Source organism: Solenopsis invicta, chromosome 2, assembly GCF_016802725.1.
Source record: "Solenopsis invicta isolate M01_SB chromosome 2, UNIL_Sinv_3.0, whole genome shotgun sequence".
Taxonomy (NCBI): Eukaryota; Metazoa; Arthropoda; class Insecta; order Hymenoptera; family Formicidae; genus Solenopsis; species Solenopsis invicta.
Genome location: NC_052665.1, coordinates 13,771,794 through 13,788,956, shown reverse-complemented (window position 1 = coordinate 13,788,956; position 17,163 = coordinate 13,771,794). Strand labels below are relative to the sequence as shown.

The following is a 17,163-nucleotide window of genomic DNA, read 5'->3' as shown; positions in this document are numbered from 1 at the left end:
GAACGCGCTGAGAAATATCCTGTGCTCAGAGAAATCGACGAGCGATCGCCTCTCAGATTCGCGGAGTCTCGTCGTTCTCTCTTTCCTCCCGGATATACTTTAGCGTTCGAAACGATACAGCAACTTTCTCGGCACGTATATCACATCGCAGGATAGCGAGACGACGGGATACTGCAAGGCCGAGCGACGAAACTTCTCGCGCCTCTTCTCTTCCCCGTCGCGCCTTCTCGACCTCTCACCCCTTATTTCGTCCGTCCTTCCTCTCCGACACTCGTCCTCCTCCGTCATTTTCCACGCCCGCCTCGAAGATCTGGCGTGAAGTTTCGTCTACCCTTCTCCGACTCGCGCCGATTTCGTGAGATCTCTCGACGTCTCGCCCGCTTCATCTTACCCGTCATCGTCTAGCGGGGACGAGCGCATCTGCGGAGGAACTTCGGAGAAACGTCAGTTGAAAAAGTACCATCCACCCGCTCGCCCCGACTGATTGATAAGATTTTATTGGCCCGCGGAGATTTATCGGCGCCGCCGCTTTATACATGATTGATTTGCGCCGACTTTGCGGATTTACTGCCTCGGTTACGCATGCGTTCGCCATTGTCCCTGGCTCCTTCCAAGGATCGAGATGTCGAAAATTTTCTCGGAAAATTGTGCATTGCAAAAAGTAGAGTGTAGATATTAAAATGTACGGGAACGTGGAACCCGGAAAAGACTTTTGAAGAGAAGTTTCCCAAAACAAATGTCTCGCGATTACCGCGTTATAAGCTCGAATTTTCTTCGCGATGTGTCTCTTAACTGGATCTCAACTTTCGAGTATCTTTCGCAGTCGGAAATTACGTTTTAATCACGATGCAAACGAGGCGATATTACTTTTATTTGCTTCTCGTTAAAAATGTTTCCGGCGGGCATTGAAGAAACTCCGAGTCGAGTACTTGTTTACTTTGTAAGACAGCGGAACGTGGCAAGTTTTATATGTTTAAATTGTTATCCAAAGGGGTCTTGCAGTCAAGGCGGTGGATTAAAGCAAAATTGGGAATTGCATGAATACGGGAATGTGTGTGCGGTTAACGTTAACGCGTAGAACGATGCAAACGATATTGATTACTGCGGATAAACACATAGACGCCAACTACGTAAAGTAAACAGGAAAATAATTAACGGGATATCACAGATAATATTGATAATTATATAGTATAAAGGATAATAATGCGATGAGAGATATTATATTACATTCACCCTTCCAAAATAAGCGTGTAATTAATATGAAATGATACACGAGATATTTTCATGAATGCGCAACGTTTGCGTAAACGATGGAAATAAATGGCGCAAGAAAATATTATGCTAAATTTGGAAATATAAACGTCGGAATACGCGCGATTAAATCATGGTGAAATAAATGACATAATAAAGGACTGCGTGCAGTAATTATACGAGCGAGTCGCGCGAATAGCGCGTAGAGGGGAGTATCGTACTAAATCTGTTTATTTTGTTTTTTTGTTGCAGGTGAGTCGCTGAAACAATCGTATTTGTCATCCGCGAATTTTTTCCAGGACTAATGGAAACCCTTGCGGTAAGACCGCTCCTTGATTTACGAGCTCGGGATATGAATGTGCAGGTGGAGGTTCGGTAAAGGTGTCGGGACTGAGTTATTATCTGAAAAATATGTTTTCGCGGAAACTTCGGATTAAATTGACAAAGAGCCCAAGTTTTCAACGTTACGAATTGCGCCCCCCAAAGGCGTGATTTATATTGGCATTACGGGCTTTTTAAGAGCGGCTTCGACGTCCGCGAGCCGAATTTCTTTGATCGATATTCGGACAGGAAGAATTACAATTTCCTCCACCTGTGCGTCGCCCGTGACAGTAAATATTGGATCTGTTTCTTTTCGTAACATTTAGTACTTTAGAAGTGTTCTATATCATAAGCAGAGTTAACCGTCATAAATTATTAAAGATTAGCGGCTGTAATTAAATGTTAAATCTACTTTAATGCGTTTGCATGTACTTAATGATCTCTAACTATCGCATAAAAATATGTCTACTTTTCGAAACTGGCTGAATATATATTTCTCTCTAATTCGGAAATTCTCTCACGGAGAGTAAACCAGATATTTATGTCTACATTCCACTTAGGCTATCCGAAAGCATGTATCCCCCGTTGCGTGGAAAGTTAGCAGGAGAGGGGGATTACTCGTCGTCCTTCTTACCGCCTAATTGATCTTCGCCTCTTAATTGCAATTAACCTCGAACCTCGAACGTAATTATAACGAAATTAAATTAAAATGCTATGAGAGATGAGTGCGCGGACGCCGGTAATGAGAGCGGATAAAGAAAAGTTATCTTTCCATTTCGAAATTAAATCGCAAAAATTTCCTACTTCTTGCCGTAGACTTTTCACGACTGCGGAAGGAAGCGCACGTCGCTCAGGCAAGTTTGTTTCATTGGAGAGAAAGTTTCGCGAACGGATTAATGAGGAGTTATATCCAAGATTGTTAAAGATAATCTCGTTTCAATGAGCGGACGTAATTTGCAAGAAAGAATATCTCATGGCGGAATACTATTGATCCTTTCGCGGGTGAAGTTCCGATAGCCGCTCTCTTTAAAATAGCGTTGATCTATATCCTCGTATAATATTTATTCCGTGTCATTCTCAAACCCAATGCGTTTATCAGCGCTGCACTTTGCTGGTAATAAAAGCCGGCGGATCGCTAGTAGCTATTAGCCGGCGGGTCGGCAAGAACAAGAAGGATGCAAGGAATATCTAGCAGGGACTCTCCGGGAAACTTTTGGCGGAACTGTAGGATTCTAACCCGGTTCAGTTAATAGCAGCAGCGCGGTCTCGTGTAGTTTAACCTAGCCTAACTTATCCTCAGATTAGTTCAACGGACCGTGTACTTGTTCACTGGCCCCACCTCGCCACCAGCTCGCTACTAAATGCTATCTATAATCATGCAGCTCTGGTAGTTGCGCACTATACAAGACGTGCCTACAAATAGCTGCTCTTGTCGACCACCCTCGAAACAATGTACATGTTAAAAGGCTACAACGCGTGATCTTTTAACCGAACTCTCGTCGAAATTGGAAATTTATATCTAAACTCAAAATTCTCAGTCTTCTACATTTATATTTATTTTTTACATTGCAATACAGTTTTTATTATTAATATAAAAATTCTTTGAAAAAAAAAAAAAATTTTTGTAAACAGAAAAATTATACGCAGAGATAAGACAATCATTCCTTTCATTCCTCATAGCTTTGTCGTCGCAGAGACGATTAGCCGTCAGCATTGATTGACAGAATTCGATTGCTAATTGTCCGGGATTTGGCGAAACGGACGGCGTTGCGGAGCGGCGGGCATACGTGATCTTAATTCTCGGCTCACAGTCGACATTAACTTCCAATCAGATACGCGTCAGTATTTGCCGATTTCCGAAGTCCGTTTCACCCTCCAAGAGGTACATACATAACGCCCCTTTGATGGACGTAGTACAGTATCTATAGCGCACCCCCCGTTGGGAACCAGTCATGTGTACTTAAGGAATCGACGCCAAATATAATTACCGGTTTCGTCCGTTTGCTTCTGGCAAACACACCCCCAAGCTAATACAGTCAAACACATTGCTACCGCCATCTCCTCTCCTCCGTTCGATCGTCCTCCGCTTGTAGCATCGTGCAATATGTCGGCTCTAAATTGGACCGTTGTTCACTGTTTCTATTTGCAGTTCAAAACGATAGTAACGGTGGCAATTCGTAATACCAATAGATGATAATATTACATTGCAAGTAACGCGAGAATCCACTCGGTGGAAAAAGAACGAAGCGAACCGAAACAGAATAAGAACATAAACTTTCTTACGTTACAACGTAAAATTATTCGTGAGAAACCATTTTTAAGAAGTTATATTCCAAGAAGTGTACGTGGCGAAGTCACACAGTTGAAGTTGGTGGCCCAGTTTTTCGATGATTAATAATTAACACGACAGTTACGTTTCGTTTAGGGAAGGAAAGATCTTCCGCCTCGCGGAAGATTAATTTTCTTCGCGAATATAATTAAACGTAACCGCATTTCCACCCCCGCGCACTCGCTTGAGAAATCACGCGAGTCCTACGCACTGCGCGTGACATGCTTACTAAATTCCTCCAAGTTTCTTCTCATTCGACGTCTCATGTTTTTCGTACCAACGACCGTGGAAATGACGGTTGACGCCCTAATCTTTTCCCTTTTCTTCGTGATTTGCTCTATAAAGTGTGCTTTATCTCTCATCCACTCAGTGGACGAATCATTATTCTAATGAAAAAGAAACTCATAATCCTGAGAATAAAGGTCCTGGTAGTCCCCTGTAGTGATACGCAATGTTATCTTTACTGGCTTCGCGAGGAATTACGCGAGGAATGAAAATTCCGTAATACTGGATTCTGTCCCATAGATCCTTTGAACTTTTATCGCATTGTATTTACTTTAATTAACATTGATCCTCTTTTTTCGTTCTTCTCATAAAATTTAAAAATACCCAAATTAATCAGACCGTTGAAAATGGCAAATAAATTAAAAGTCCGCGTTTCGTAAATAGAATGTAGGTTTTCCATTTGGATTTAGAACAGAGCCACTCGCTATAACCTTAAGTCACCAAAATTAGAATAATTCGCGAGTCTCTAATTATAATCAAGTTTCGATTGTCGCGGGGACTGTTACGTGTTAAAGCGAAGCGTCTGGAGATGGAAATTCGTAGAAGATATTCCCACCAGATGCCATTATTCCAGTCGCACATACTTGCCGGTGCGTTTCCGCCGCCAACAACATTTTCCATCCTTCCTCCCTTCTATTCCCGCGATCCCAACCGCGGTCTCCGGCTTTCCCTTGCGTTCGCGACGACGGCATTTTCAGCACGTGCTTGACTTAAGCGCAATTTAATGTGGTTTAAGTTCGTGCAAAAGGAGGGAGGGGGTGGGACCCGGCGACGGAAACAAGTTGCCGCGCCTAATCAAGCCTCGCTTTAACCCCGCCAGGGCCACCGTCGTTCCCCGGGAGACGTTGCGAACTACTTGTCCAACTAATAATCGCGGAGGATTCCCCAAACTGAAACTTCCGCCTGTGGAGCGATGTGTCTACTGACTTCTCGGGAGTGTTTAGCGCTAACGGGTGGCCCGGAATCCCAACCAAACGTGCGCGAACGCGAAGGGGGGCTTTGGGCAAGATGCAGGATGCTTTGTGTCGTAAAGCTAACTAAACGGAAAGGTGTCTGTAATTGAAATTGTTACCATGCACCTTTTTTTTACGCAATGCGTCACATTTTTATAAATCTCGTTTGAAGTAATAAATATTTCATTACTTTAAGTCTAGAATCTGTTAAATAACATTTTGACAAATATAACCGGTCTAATTTTAATATAAAATATTGATTAGCAACAAAGTTATTCAATAAAATGAAAATGGGTGCCATATTGCTTTTTTTTCTGTAAACATTTTTAAACTTGATTCTTAATAACATCTACCGTAATAACTCATCAGAGAAGAAGAAAAATGTTAAATTTATGTTACCGTAATATGGTATACCATATAGTTATACGAATTATGATCTAATATTTCGATTATATTCTATTATATTTGTTTTATTACATTGTGTTATGTATTTATTGCGTTACATATTCATGACGCTGACTTCAGTTTCCTCATATTAATTAAGCTACGGGCTGTTTGTTTAACGTGTTTGACTACATTTTACAGTACCACAGAATTCATTGCCCGTACGATTTTTTTGTTACATTGCTTCATGATAGTAATATATGTTCCACCTGATATCAACTGAATCAGAATTGAGAGCAGTATGCATATAACGACATATTTTAATATAAAATTTATTTATAAATTATTTGTAATGTCCATTAATTTAGACAATTTATAATTTATTCTAGAGGGAAGGTTTTTAGGGAGAAAATTTTATTTATAATTTTATATGCGCCGTGTAATTTGATATTTTATATACGTTATTGCCTTTCTAACGTTTTAAATATTTTTCGTGTGATATGGTATATCATAAAAATACAAATGGAACTCTATCCTAAATTCTGAGTCAGTTACAATCATCCAAAATAGGTTTTATTTAATATAAAATTGCAATACTTTTTATCTATTGAAATGTTAGCGTATGCGTGTACGTATACACATCGCTGTAAAATAAAAGTTAGCTTATACTATTTGTTTTCAATCTATGGAATCAGCTTCTCTCCTTGGAGAGCAATAGCTTTTTCAAGAAACTAATAATTTGAAATCATTAATTACTATTTCTGTTTGTAGCAACTATTGCAATTGATTCCGTTTTGAAAGAAGAAAAATGGAGTCTCCAATTGCGCCCGATATCTTTTGCTTTATATTTTCGCTGCAACATCGATATGTTCCGCGCGTATATGTCGTGAAGCTCTATAATAACTTTATTAAAGCGGTGATCCGATATCACGCTCAGGGAATAACGACGTTATCTCCGTGCATTCGATGTAATCATGCAGGTCGAGGGAGTCTGATAAAGTGATCACTGATTAGGAAGTGAAGATGATATCGTTCCCCTCTGTGTACTCGACTCGTATCGAATGGAAGGAAATCCTGACAAATTTATTCCTATTTCACGTCGGATCTCCCGGATAGGTATATCGGTGTTTTAGTCTCGTCTATCAAAACCCTTGATACGACACTGTTTTCTCGCTCTCCTTGTTTTCGCTCTCGCGTTTGAATGAATGTATAATACAATATTATTTTCGATTGTGAACGTAAAACGAGGTCGAATATCCTCATTATTAATAAGCTGCGACAGTAGTAATAGGCTACAATAACTACTTAAAATATGCAGGTATAGTTGACGCATAATTTTTTAACTTTTATTTTTTAACATTTATTCGATTTGAAGAACTGGAACAAAAAAATATGAGAATAACGATTTATCGTATCATCTAATTATAATAAGTATTTAAAATATGCGAATAATTTACGTATAAATATTCAGCTATCATTTAATCGAAGTGAAAAATTAATACGAAAAGTATGAAAGCACGATTCCTCATTTTTAAAAATAAAAATTTCTCGTCAATTAAAGCTTAATAATCGCATCATCCATGCGATTTTACCGTGGATATCCTGCCCCGTGTACGCATCGGTCGCTACCACGTGCCGGCGATATGTCACATTCGTCCGCCCAATCTCATCGTTATTCCACTATTTTTTAATCGACGCACGTATCCGCAGTCTCGGTCTTGAAGCAAAACCGTCGGCCGAGCCCAACTCGATGGTCCCCTCAACTTCCGACAAATTTATTCTCACTTCATGCCTGTTTCCCGATAAATATCGATTCCCGGGACGGCGGCACAGGCAGACCCCGGCCTCGATATAATCGCGTTACTCCGGAAGAGCCGCCACGTCGCGTGCCTGCCGTTCTTCTTATTTGTCTTGTCTACCGCTCTCCGTTTGCAAAAGGAAGCGTTTCCGGCCGCCGAGAAGGGGGAACTGAATATCCTCGCTAAAGCCGAATTTATACGGTTCTCTCTGAACAGCTGTATTGAGATGAATCGTTTCAAACGAATGTGTCGAGTTTTTATTTGAACGTGTCATCAATAGAAGCACGTCGGTCTCAAATATATAGTTTGATACAGTTTCGTGAGCGTTTGCAGTTTTTCAGAAAAACACACGGCAATAAAAATTTTATTTTAATTCTCACATCACATTTATTCGCGTATTTCACGCGTTGAATATCGTTGCGAATCATCATCCAGCACGAATTTGTGAAAGGAGGAGACAATTCCGTTTGTCCTGTCGCGAATGATTAGTTTTATGAAAATATTTTTCTTTCGTTTTGGCTGGCTCATCCGGAATGATCGTCGAGAGTAAACCGTGTAAATTCGGCTTAACGGACAGCCAGGGGGAAGACGAAGGTACGAGTGTGCACATGAAATACAGCGCGAAAGCGCGCGGCGACGAGGGTGGGAACGATGGAATTTGATATCGTGCACAGGGCCGGGAAAATAAAGTGGAAAAATTCCATCTGGTCAGACGCACCAGGTTCCCTTGCTGGAAAAGTGGAAGAGGAATGAAGAAGAGAAAGAAGAAGAAGAAGAAGAAGAAGAAGAAAAAGAAGAGGAGAAAAAGAAGAAAAAGAAAAAGAAGAAGAAGAAGAAGGTACAACAAGCAAGGTGACTTAGAGTTGGTATACCCAATACACCGTCTTGATTCGCACACGCGAATATGAAAGGGCGCGATTTACGAGGCGAAAGCAAGATGTACGAGAACCTTCGACCAGATCGAGTGTTTGGAAAATGGAACAAATGATGGTGACAAAAAGAACAACTTTGATTTCTAAAATTAAATATGACGCAACTCTGCACTTTACGATATATATAAGTAACTAACGGTATTGGGTTCAGAGAATTAAATTAAATGTATAAAAGTAATAAAGAGTCAACGCTTGTTGTTCGTGTGCAATATATACAATTAATATACAATATATAAGAAGAATATATGACGTAATATAATGAACAAATACATGTTGCATATATGTAGAATAATATTATATTATATGTTATATTGCATTAATCAGAGAGAGAAAATCCATCAGCGAAACAGACTTCCACATCTCGTATTCGTTGTGAAATGCGCGTCGCGGGCAATTGGCATTGACTCATACTCGACGTCGTGGCGAATTACGCGGCGTATTCGTCCAAAGTCGCGCGCTATACGTTTCCGACGGCGATGGTTCTTCAAGAGCTCGTGGCCGATTCGTACTACCTTTTTCTATCGTTCCTCATCCTCTGTACGCCGTCGTGCTCTCGTGTCTCGAGGAGTCAGCGAGTTTCGCGACAGTAAAAAGCGCTAAACGACGAGGCAGACTGCCCCGGTTCAGACAGTAGACGAGCCAGGTCGTCGTCGTAGTCGTCGTCGTCGTCGTTCTCGTCTCGTCGCATTGTCATCGTTTTCCTTCTCTTCTACTATCTCTTTCTCTGTCCTCTCGCTCGTCGTAGCGGGGCGTTCTCGGCGAAATTAAAAACATTTACTTCCGCGAAAGAAACACGAAGCCGTGGACGACCCTCTCATAAGCCGGGACATATTTCGCGGGGTGGATGGAGACGGGGCAACGAGAAACGAGTAAAAAGCTCGCCAAAGCGGAAAGAGGCTGGGCTCTGGGGTGAGTGGGAACCCCTCATGTCCGCGTCTGGGATGTACGGCTCGTGCCGCCCGCGGGAACAAAAAGGAGTTCCGTCAAGATGAGAGAGAGAGAGAGAGAGAGAGAGAGAGAGAGAGAGAGAGAGAGAGAGAGAGAGAGAGAGAGAGAGCATGGAAGCGAGACGCAACTCGCGGAAATTAATTCGACGTTTCTCGTCGTTTCTTTACGAGATTGTAAGTATTACGCAGACTATTACCACGAATTCTCGACTTATCGATACAAAGCGTATTCATGAGATTCAGCATTTGACTGAGTTAGATTATCAATTAAATTTTAAAATTAAATTAAACATTATATTAATATTTATGTTTCAGTTATTCTAATTAAAATAAGTATTATGTTAATATGAACAATTAACAATATTAATGTACTGTTACACTATATACATCACATTATATTATCACGAAGCGTGTTAAATTACTTTTTTGGAAAATCAAACACTTTTACAAGTGTTTATTTGTACATTATCAAATAATTTTGTAGAAATGGGCGTAATTTCTTTTTCCACTTTTCAAATCTCACGTTGATTCACGTTTGACTTGGATCATAACTATAGTGTTTGCATCGCGTTTATTGAAGTCGCTACACACTCTCGGAGACGCTAGCCTACAAGGGGTGGCTGTACACGCCGCTTGGGAGAAGGTGGAGACCGGCGGGAGGAAGGCGTAAGTAGATTACGCGACTGTGTAATTGAATGGCCACTCTAAATGCTCCGACCACTAATTAAGAAAGCAATAGCGATCGATTATCCTATCCGATATCGATACATGCTATCCACCGGCATCCTCTATGATCCACTCTTCCGCCGATACAACTCGTAACGGTATACGATCGTGGTAGATCGAAAGGGAGGCTTCGTCCTCCCCTTCTCTTGCTAGCCTTCCCTCCCCTCTTAAGTCTGTTATCAGCAAACTCCAGCCGCATCGTAGGCAGGCGCACGGCTAACTACCGATTATTGCCGGTGGTATAACCTTCGATTAAAATCAACCCCCTCGGCTCGTTTAACGGTCCTGTTAGATTGTCCAATCAGTGAGAGAAGCGAGACACATTTTTCCAAGAATAACGACTTGAGGCTAGAATCAAACTTCGATGGCTGGACGTTGATTGAGAGCCGATATTGAGGAGGGTGGTACATAGACAATAATGATTTTAATTATTTCATATTTTTCTACGATATTTCTAAATTGCACTTGCCTTTTTTCTTGTTTTTATGATATCACAAGAAAAAGATATGGATTTTTTTAGTCATATATTTTATTCATCTTTTCTGTGAAATATTTTTTCTACAAATGCACAAGTGTTCTATAATTCTCTCTGTTCGCTCCACTCATTATCATTAGTCGAAGCAAAATTTACATCCGCTACTTATAGTTAATCCGATCCGTCTGATCAGTTTTGACAATCGCATCGATCCGATTAGGGAACATGTTCATTCGCGGATGCATGCCGGAGATAAATTCGGTCGATTAAAACTGACGGAGATTTTCTTCCAAAATGCGCCGATTGCACTGGAAATGTTTGTTCGCGCGCGTTAGAATGCTTGACGTGCGATTTACGATGAAATGCCATCAATCCGCGGTGGTTATCGAGGTTCGCGATTGCGCGAAACGACGAGATGAAAAGGCGCGCGCGTAAAACCACCAGTGATGTTTGTTCAACGATGTTTATCGTCAGCGCGGCAATTAACGTGGATTGGGATTTAATTGTCCTTGACCAATTATTCAGTTGTATTTTGTTCTTTTTAGTGTGCGTGTCCGGTGAAAATCACGAGTTCTCGGTAACAACGCGCAACGTTTCTGCCGCTCCGATTGTGCCCACGTTCCATTATTTAGCTAATTATTACTGCGGCTTTATCAATGCTATCGAGATTCATTCAGCGTTTTCGCGGTGAGCTTTGCTTAAGTTAGTTATGTCCATAATCCCGATCTAATATTCGCTCAGTTCAAAATTCAAAATTTACAATGCAAAATTCAATGCAGTGTTATCTGCAGAATTATGAGTTCCAGAATTAAAATTCATAATTTATGGGAAATGTTACGAAATGTTTGTTTTACTTTACCAGCGACACACTTTTTTTACGTTTGTTCTCTTAAATTAAATAGTATTTTTAAAAATGAGATTTTTTTCTTTGACAAGTTTGAAAAACGTGACGGCACGTTATAGCATAGAGAGATTTAACGGAGATTCAATTCCTAATTAGCGGATTGCCCGTTGACCCTTCTTCCCCTTTCGTTTTTTTCCGTCCTCGTTTCGTCTGATGAACAGCCGACGAGCCTTCGCGGTTTATGCAACGGTTGAAACCCCGCTGAAATATTGAGGCGTTAAGCCGGGCGTTTAGCATTTTTCCGGGAGGACTGTGCCGCCCAGGTAGATTCCGGACGGGCTGCCGAGGGATTCGCGAGGCAGGTGATAAATATTAAAATAACAATTTGAATTCAACTTTCGTTCAACTCGCGGTCGAGTATCGCGCCGGCTGGGCGGGGTGATGGTGGAGGTCGGGCGCTGTACCGCGGGTTGGAAATGCGATTTCCGAAAGGGGGCGGACCCCCGTTGTGAATTCATACAATAATCATCTTACGTACTTAGTCTGCTTTTTAGCATACCCATCGGCCTCTTCCGTTTTGGTACCCCCGATAAGGGTAGCGGTCTCGACCGAGCACGAATCGAGGGTAAAACGAGGGTTGGTTAGCCGGAGGCATCGAATATTTAAGTAAGTCAGACTTGTTCGTCCGATCACGGCTAAATGATTTTCTGCGAAACAGAGCTTTGTTAATGCCCGGTCTCGGACACAATAAACAACCCGATAGCGTAGATGTAAAAAGACGAGGAGAACAATTTATATAGAATGATGAAAAATCTATTTGAAGATTGAAGGGCTTGATCCGAATCGAAAAGTTTCTTCGTTTTGATCGAAACTGTCAAAGCTGCCGGAAAAGTTTCGCAGCAAGTTAATTGCGACTGCTCGTGTAAAGAGTTTGGCGTTGTTGTTGGACGGGGAGTCATCGTTTATTAAGAACAGACGCAAAATTGATACCGGATCGTCGTAGTCGTCTCGTCTCACTTGGAACAAGGGCCACGATCAATAGTAACAGCCGTGCTGACAGTATGCAGTGCCGCTATCAAGCGTCGACCAATAACGCTATCAGGCTAGCTGTAATAATTGATAATGCACTTTGTGTGCCTGGGGAAACTTTCCACAAAGACAGCGGCGCCGTTCGTACATAAGGAATGGCAGGCGAGCGTGCGCGCGCCCGCGTGGGTCAGTGCACCTGCTCGAAACTGCAGTTCCGTTGCGCGAATCGATCAGGAAGCCGCGCGCCGCATGCAAAGACCGACCGTTACATAGTTCTAGATTCGATAGCGCATTCCTACGCTTTTTTTTCCCACGGCCGATGGGCATCCTCGGCCGCGCGTTCTTGCATTTCGCGCCGCGGACACGGGGGAGGCGAGCAGTCGATCGCTCTTTGACTTTACGGCTCTCCCGCTGCAATCGGAGCCGCGAAAACGGCCGTTATGAGCTAACTTTCGGAACAATGCGATACGCACGGCCAATAAATGCTTCTAGTAACAACGCTCGAAGTGGAGTAATATCGACGGCCGCGAATATGAACAACTTGGGTCGTTCGGATGCTCTCACGTTCGCGCTAGAGCCTCGCGCACGCCAGACGGCATACAAATGCCGCGAGAGTCTAGAGGTGGCGTGTAAACCACGTCTTTTTCACTTTGACCCTTGCACTTACAGTGTTGATAATTTATATCGACTTCCCAAGCGTGTACCTGTAAAAGTCGAGCTTACGATAGTAAATCCCTTCCAATTTTTTTTTCCTTTTAAACTTACAAGGAAAAGTCCTCAACTCGGAAATTCAAAAAAATTATGAAACTTGTACAATACACAGAGGGCATCTTGATGCATAATAAACTGTTTTTGTTGTTGTCCGAATTTACCTTAAAGGGATTAAAATCAAATAAAAGATTGCCATTTTTTTTTATTTTATTATTTGCTAATAAAAAAAAATGCAACAAAATTTCATACAGAAAATTTATTTTATTTTTTAAGTTATTTTACATTTGCCACATTGTTTCATATGCAATTATTATGATTATTATCTCACATTGAAAAAAAAATTATTAACTAAATTGTTAAACTTGATTAAATTTTTTCAGTTTGTGTATTTATATATTTAAGTTAAATATACAAATGCTTAAAGCATTTTATGTATTTGAGATGAGTACTTAAATACTTGAACTAAAGAAATTTAATCAAGTTGAAAAATTTAATCAATTTAATAACTTTCTTTTCTCAGTGTAGTAACGCTGTTCATAGTATGTATAAGAAATTCCTTTATTTTGTACAGTTCTTTAAAGAATTTTATAATTATCAAGAACAATTTTAGAAAAATTAAATAAATGTTGTAAAAAATATGTTTGTGTATTTATTATCGTTTATATATAAATCTTTAATGTAGCAAAAAAGTTTATTGCATATCAGAATGCCCTCTATGTATTATCAAAGTTTCATAATTTCTGAATTTTCGAGTTGAAGATCTCTTTTCTTGTAGTAGTTCCTTCTTAAGTAAGTGGAAAAGATATCGGCATTCAATTCTTTAAAATATACTGTGTATAATTTGGAAGAAGGGAGAAATTCAAATATCGTCTCGTAAAGTTTAAGGTAACGGGATGTTACGGGGGATAACGGCATGTTAAAGGGGAGAAACGTTTGAATCTCATAAATTGCTAACATGGCAAATTGTATACTTTTTCGATCCAAAAAAAAAAAAAAAAAAAAAAAAACGTCGCGTTCTTCTTGGGCGCGGAATGTTTTCAGATATACGTGTTCTTTCAATGGAGAAACGAATATTAAATCTCTTTGATGGTCTCTTCTTCCTGTAAAACCTATTTTACTCAGCGAACCGCGTTCAATCAATCTCTCGCACTCAGGAAATATTTATTTATCTTAATCTCCATATCTGGAAATCAGCGTGAGTAAATTTCTGCTCGACGTACTCCCATGAGTCCATTTTCATAAGCATGCACTCATTCATCACAAATACCTATCTGTTATTACATCATTGATCTCTATAATTATAATGCATCTCCTAAGAGATTGTCAGTTATCGCAACATCAGTGCTCCCTCGTAATCGTTTAACAAGTCACCAGTGATCGTGTGACCCATGGGATCGTTCTGTTAACCATCGGCACCTTTGAACCACCGTTTCAACTGAGAGTACCAAAGGGGAAACGATAAATTTCGCAGAAAGCGTTATCGTGGTAGCGAGAAAAATAATTGAACTTTCGAGAGGGTTTCGCACAGTGTGACGCGGCGAGTTTCCCGCGAATTTGCTAATTATATTGTATTTCGCTCGACATCCACGCGAGAACGGTCGTGCTGAACGACGACAGGACGGGAAGAAAAGGGCGGACGGCATGTGCACGCGCGGTCGAGGGCGGCGAGGCGAGGGGTCAGACCGTTGGTCGGCGGACTCGCGACAAAGGCTAATTGCGACGCGCGGGCGAACCGCGTCGCAAACGGGAACAAGCCCATATTACGTCGGAACACACAACCGTCTGCCACCGCGTGTGTCCCTTTCTCGTCCTCGCCCTTTCCGGTTCTTGCCACGCTGGCACCACCGACCGCCCTTGGTCTCTCGCTCTCCCTCGCGGATCGACCGAGATGACGGCGCGTCCAAAGCGCGCGTTGAGGTCCGACGATAGTTCATCTCGGTTCATCGGACTTCGTCATGTACGCCGTACGCTCCGTACGCATCCATGGTGATCCTGGACTAAACTTCTGAGGCTCGCAAACCGCAGCATACAATATCTCCGCGTTCGAGTACTCGCGCCACTCGCTTTAGCGCGAGTCCAACCGTGCTAAAGCGAACATCCGATCGGTCTTCTGATGTACATCCCGATACTGACCGGAGTCTCTCCCTTCTCTCCCTCTGTCTATTCTTCTGTCTCTCTCGATTAGCGATCGTTGATGAGGCTCTTGTCCTCTATGTGCTTTTAACCAATGAATGTGGGAGGATGAGATGAGGCGCGTTTCGCAACAAAGTTTGATCCAATAATCGTCGTAGTGAGGGGGAGAAATAACCTCATAAATGAGAAGCTTCGTGGATGTCGATAGTGGCTGCTCAACTTTGTTACGTTGGATCCAAATGAACGTTCAATTAGTTTTGATAAGTTTAATTAAAAGTAGCACGAATTCAAACTACTGTTTATTGAAATAATTTAATTTAATTAATAATTTAATTATCGTGATATTTCAGCAATCGTCTGAATTCTTATTTGTCAGTCAATATGCGACTAAATATTATCGTAGACACACTTTTAAAATTTAGACATTTGGAAAGTACGTAAAATTGTATCTATAACTTTTCTGTATTTTTAATCGAGATTTGGTATGTTCTTTATCACGACAATTACCGCATAAAGTTTTGATAATGTACTTTGATGATTAAATTAAAAACGCCAATTTACAAACATTATAGGTGATATTTTGTAGCTTTTGTTGAAAGCGATGAAAATTCGTGAATCACGTAGAATTTACGCACTCAGATAAATGCATTTACGCATTGATTTGTTATCTGTTGTTTGATTTTCACAGTTCACGTGATATTGATTTTGAGTGCACAGCTGATTTTAGTCTTTGATCGTTATACACATATACGTATTATCTACACTAGGAATCAGCTGATTTATATTGACAAGTTTATGATTCGTGATTGTTACTTAAGTTTAATTGTTATTTAATAAAAAATTGAATTGATAATTACTTTATTTAAAAGATTTGTTAAAACTATTACTAAAATATAAAAAATGAAATTTTTCTGCTTGAAAATTTATGTGATTTTAGTAAATTAGTTATCATATTTTTTATAGCAGTTTAATTCAATTTTTTATTTTTTATTTATTAAAATGATATATAACATTTTTTAGATATAAATTTAATAAGAATTAAATAAGAAACGATTATTTCTAAAAAATATTTCTATTAAAATAAGATAAAATTTAAATAAATATTACATTTTATTTAATATAATAGTTTTATATATGTAATTTAAAATGTGAATAAGTAGAGAATACATGTATGTATATATGACATTTATTTTTTAGCACACTAAGTATTTTGCGGCAACAAAATTGATTTGATGTGGCAATGTTAAGTTAATCTGGCGTTCGTTTTTTATAACATATTGTTATTCATCCTGTCAGATTCATCTTATTGCGATTCGCAAAGTCAGACTTGAGCGAGTAGGTAACGGCCATTCCGTGCCTCATTACTCTTCGAAACGCCATCGTGGCAAGTGCTACGAGGCACCAGACGCGATCGTTCTCTATGATTATTACAATTAGTGATTATTAGCGTTGATTAATTAACTCCCGCGATTACTGACTCGCAAGCGTGTCGAGGCAACTGCCATTTATCAATGAGGGTATTTCGCGCGATTTATCTGTTTAATATAGGAATACTGGAGCGACGCGGAGAATGGGAATTACGAATTATTATTTCATTGCGATATATCTGGCTGATGATTATTTCTTTAATGATGCGTGATTTAAATTCCTCGCTGATTTAAATGCTAATTTATTTATTATTTTTGAACGAAAAGTGTGGGATGAGTAGCTTAAGTATCAAAAAGTTGTAATGTACTTGACTAATGATTATTTATTAATGATATGTATATGATATAATTTAAATAATATAAATGCAATTGCAGGTCTGAGTGCGTGAATTTTTCATCCACTCATATTGCTTTATTCAGAACATTTTTGTATCAAAATTTTTTACTGTAATTAATCTTTAGAATTTGCTACTAAACTGTGGTGATTGCGTGACAGCTTGTGAAGTACTTTTAGCTTAACGTTCACAATTTGCGTTCCAATTTTTATTTATTTATTATTATAGATAACATTTAGTTAACGAAATTTGTTTATTTCAGCAGCATTTGTCGAGAGATGT

At 40.1% G+C, this 17,163-nt stretch overlaps 2 protein-coding genes across 9 annotated transcripts in view; both read left to right on the top strand.

The window, feature by feature from the left end:
• Window positions 1–5,371, top strand: part of LOC120359759 — a 66,732-nt gene extending 61,361 nt beyond the window's left edge. The window contains exon 2 of the mRNA XM_039458682.1: window positions 1,504–5,371. Coding sequence (XP_039314616.1) covers window positions 1,504–1,556 — 53 coding nt within the window. The 3' untranslated portion in view covers window positions 1,557–5,371. The remainder of the gene's footprint in view (window positions 1–1,503) is intronic.
• The window catches only part of LOC105207562 (agrin), a 731,430-nt gene that overhangs the window by 66,370 nt on the left and 647,897 nt on the right, over window positions 1–17,163 (top strand). The gene's annotated exons all lie outside the window — the stretch shown is intronic.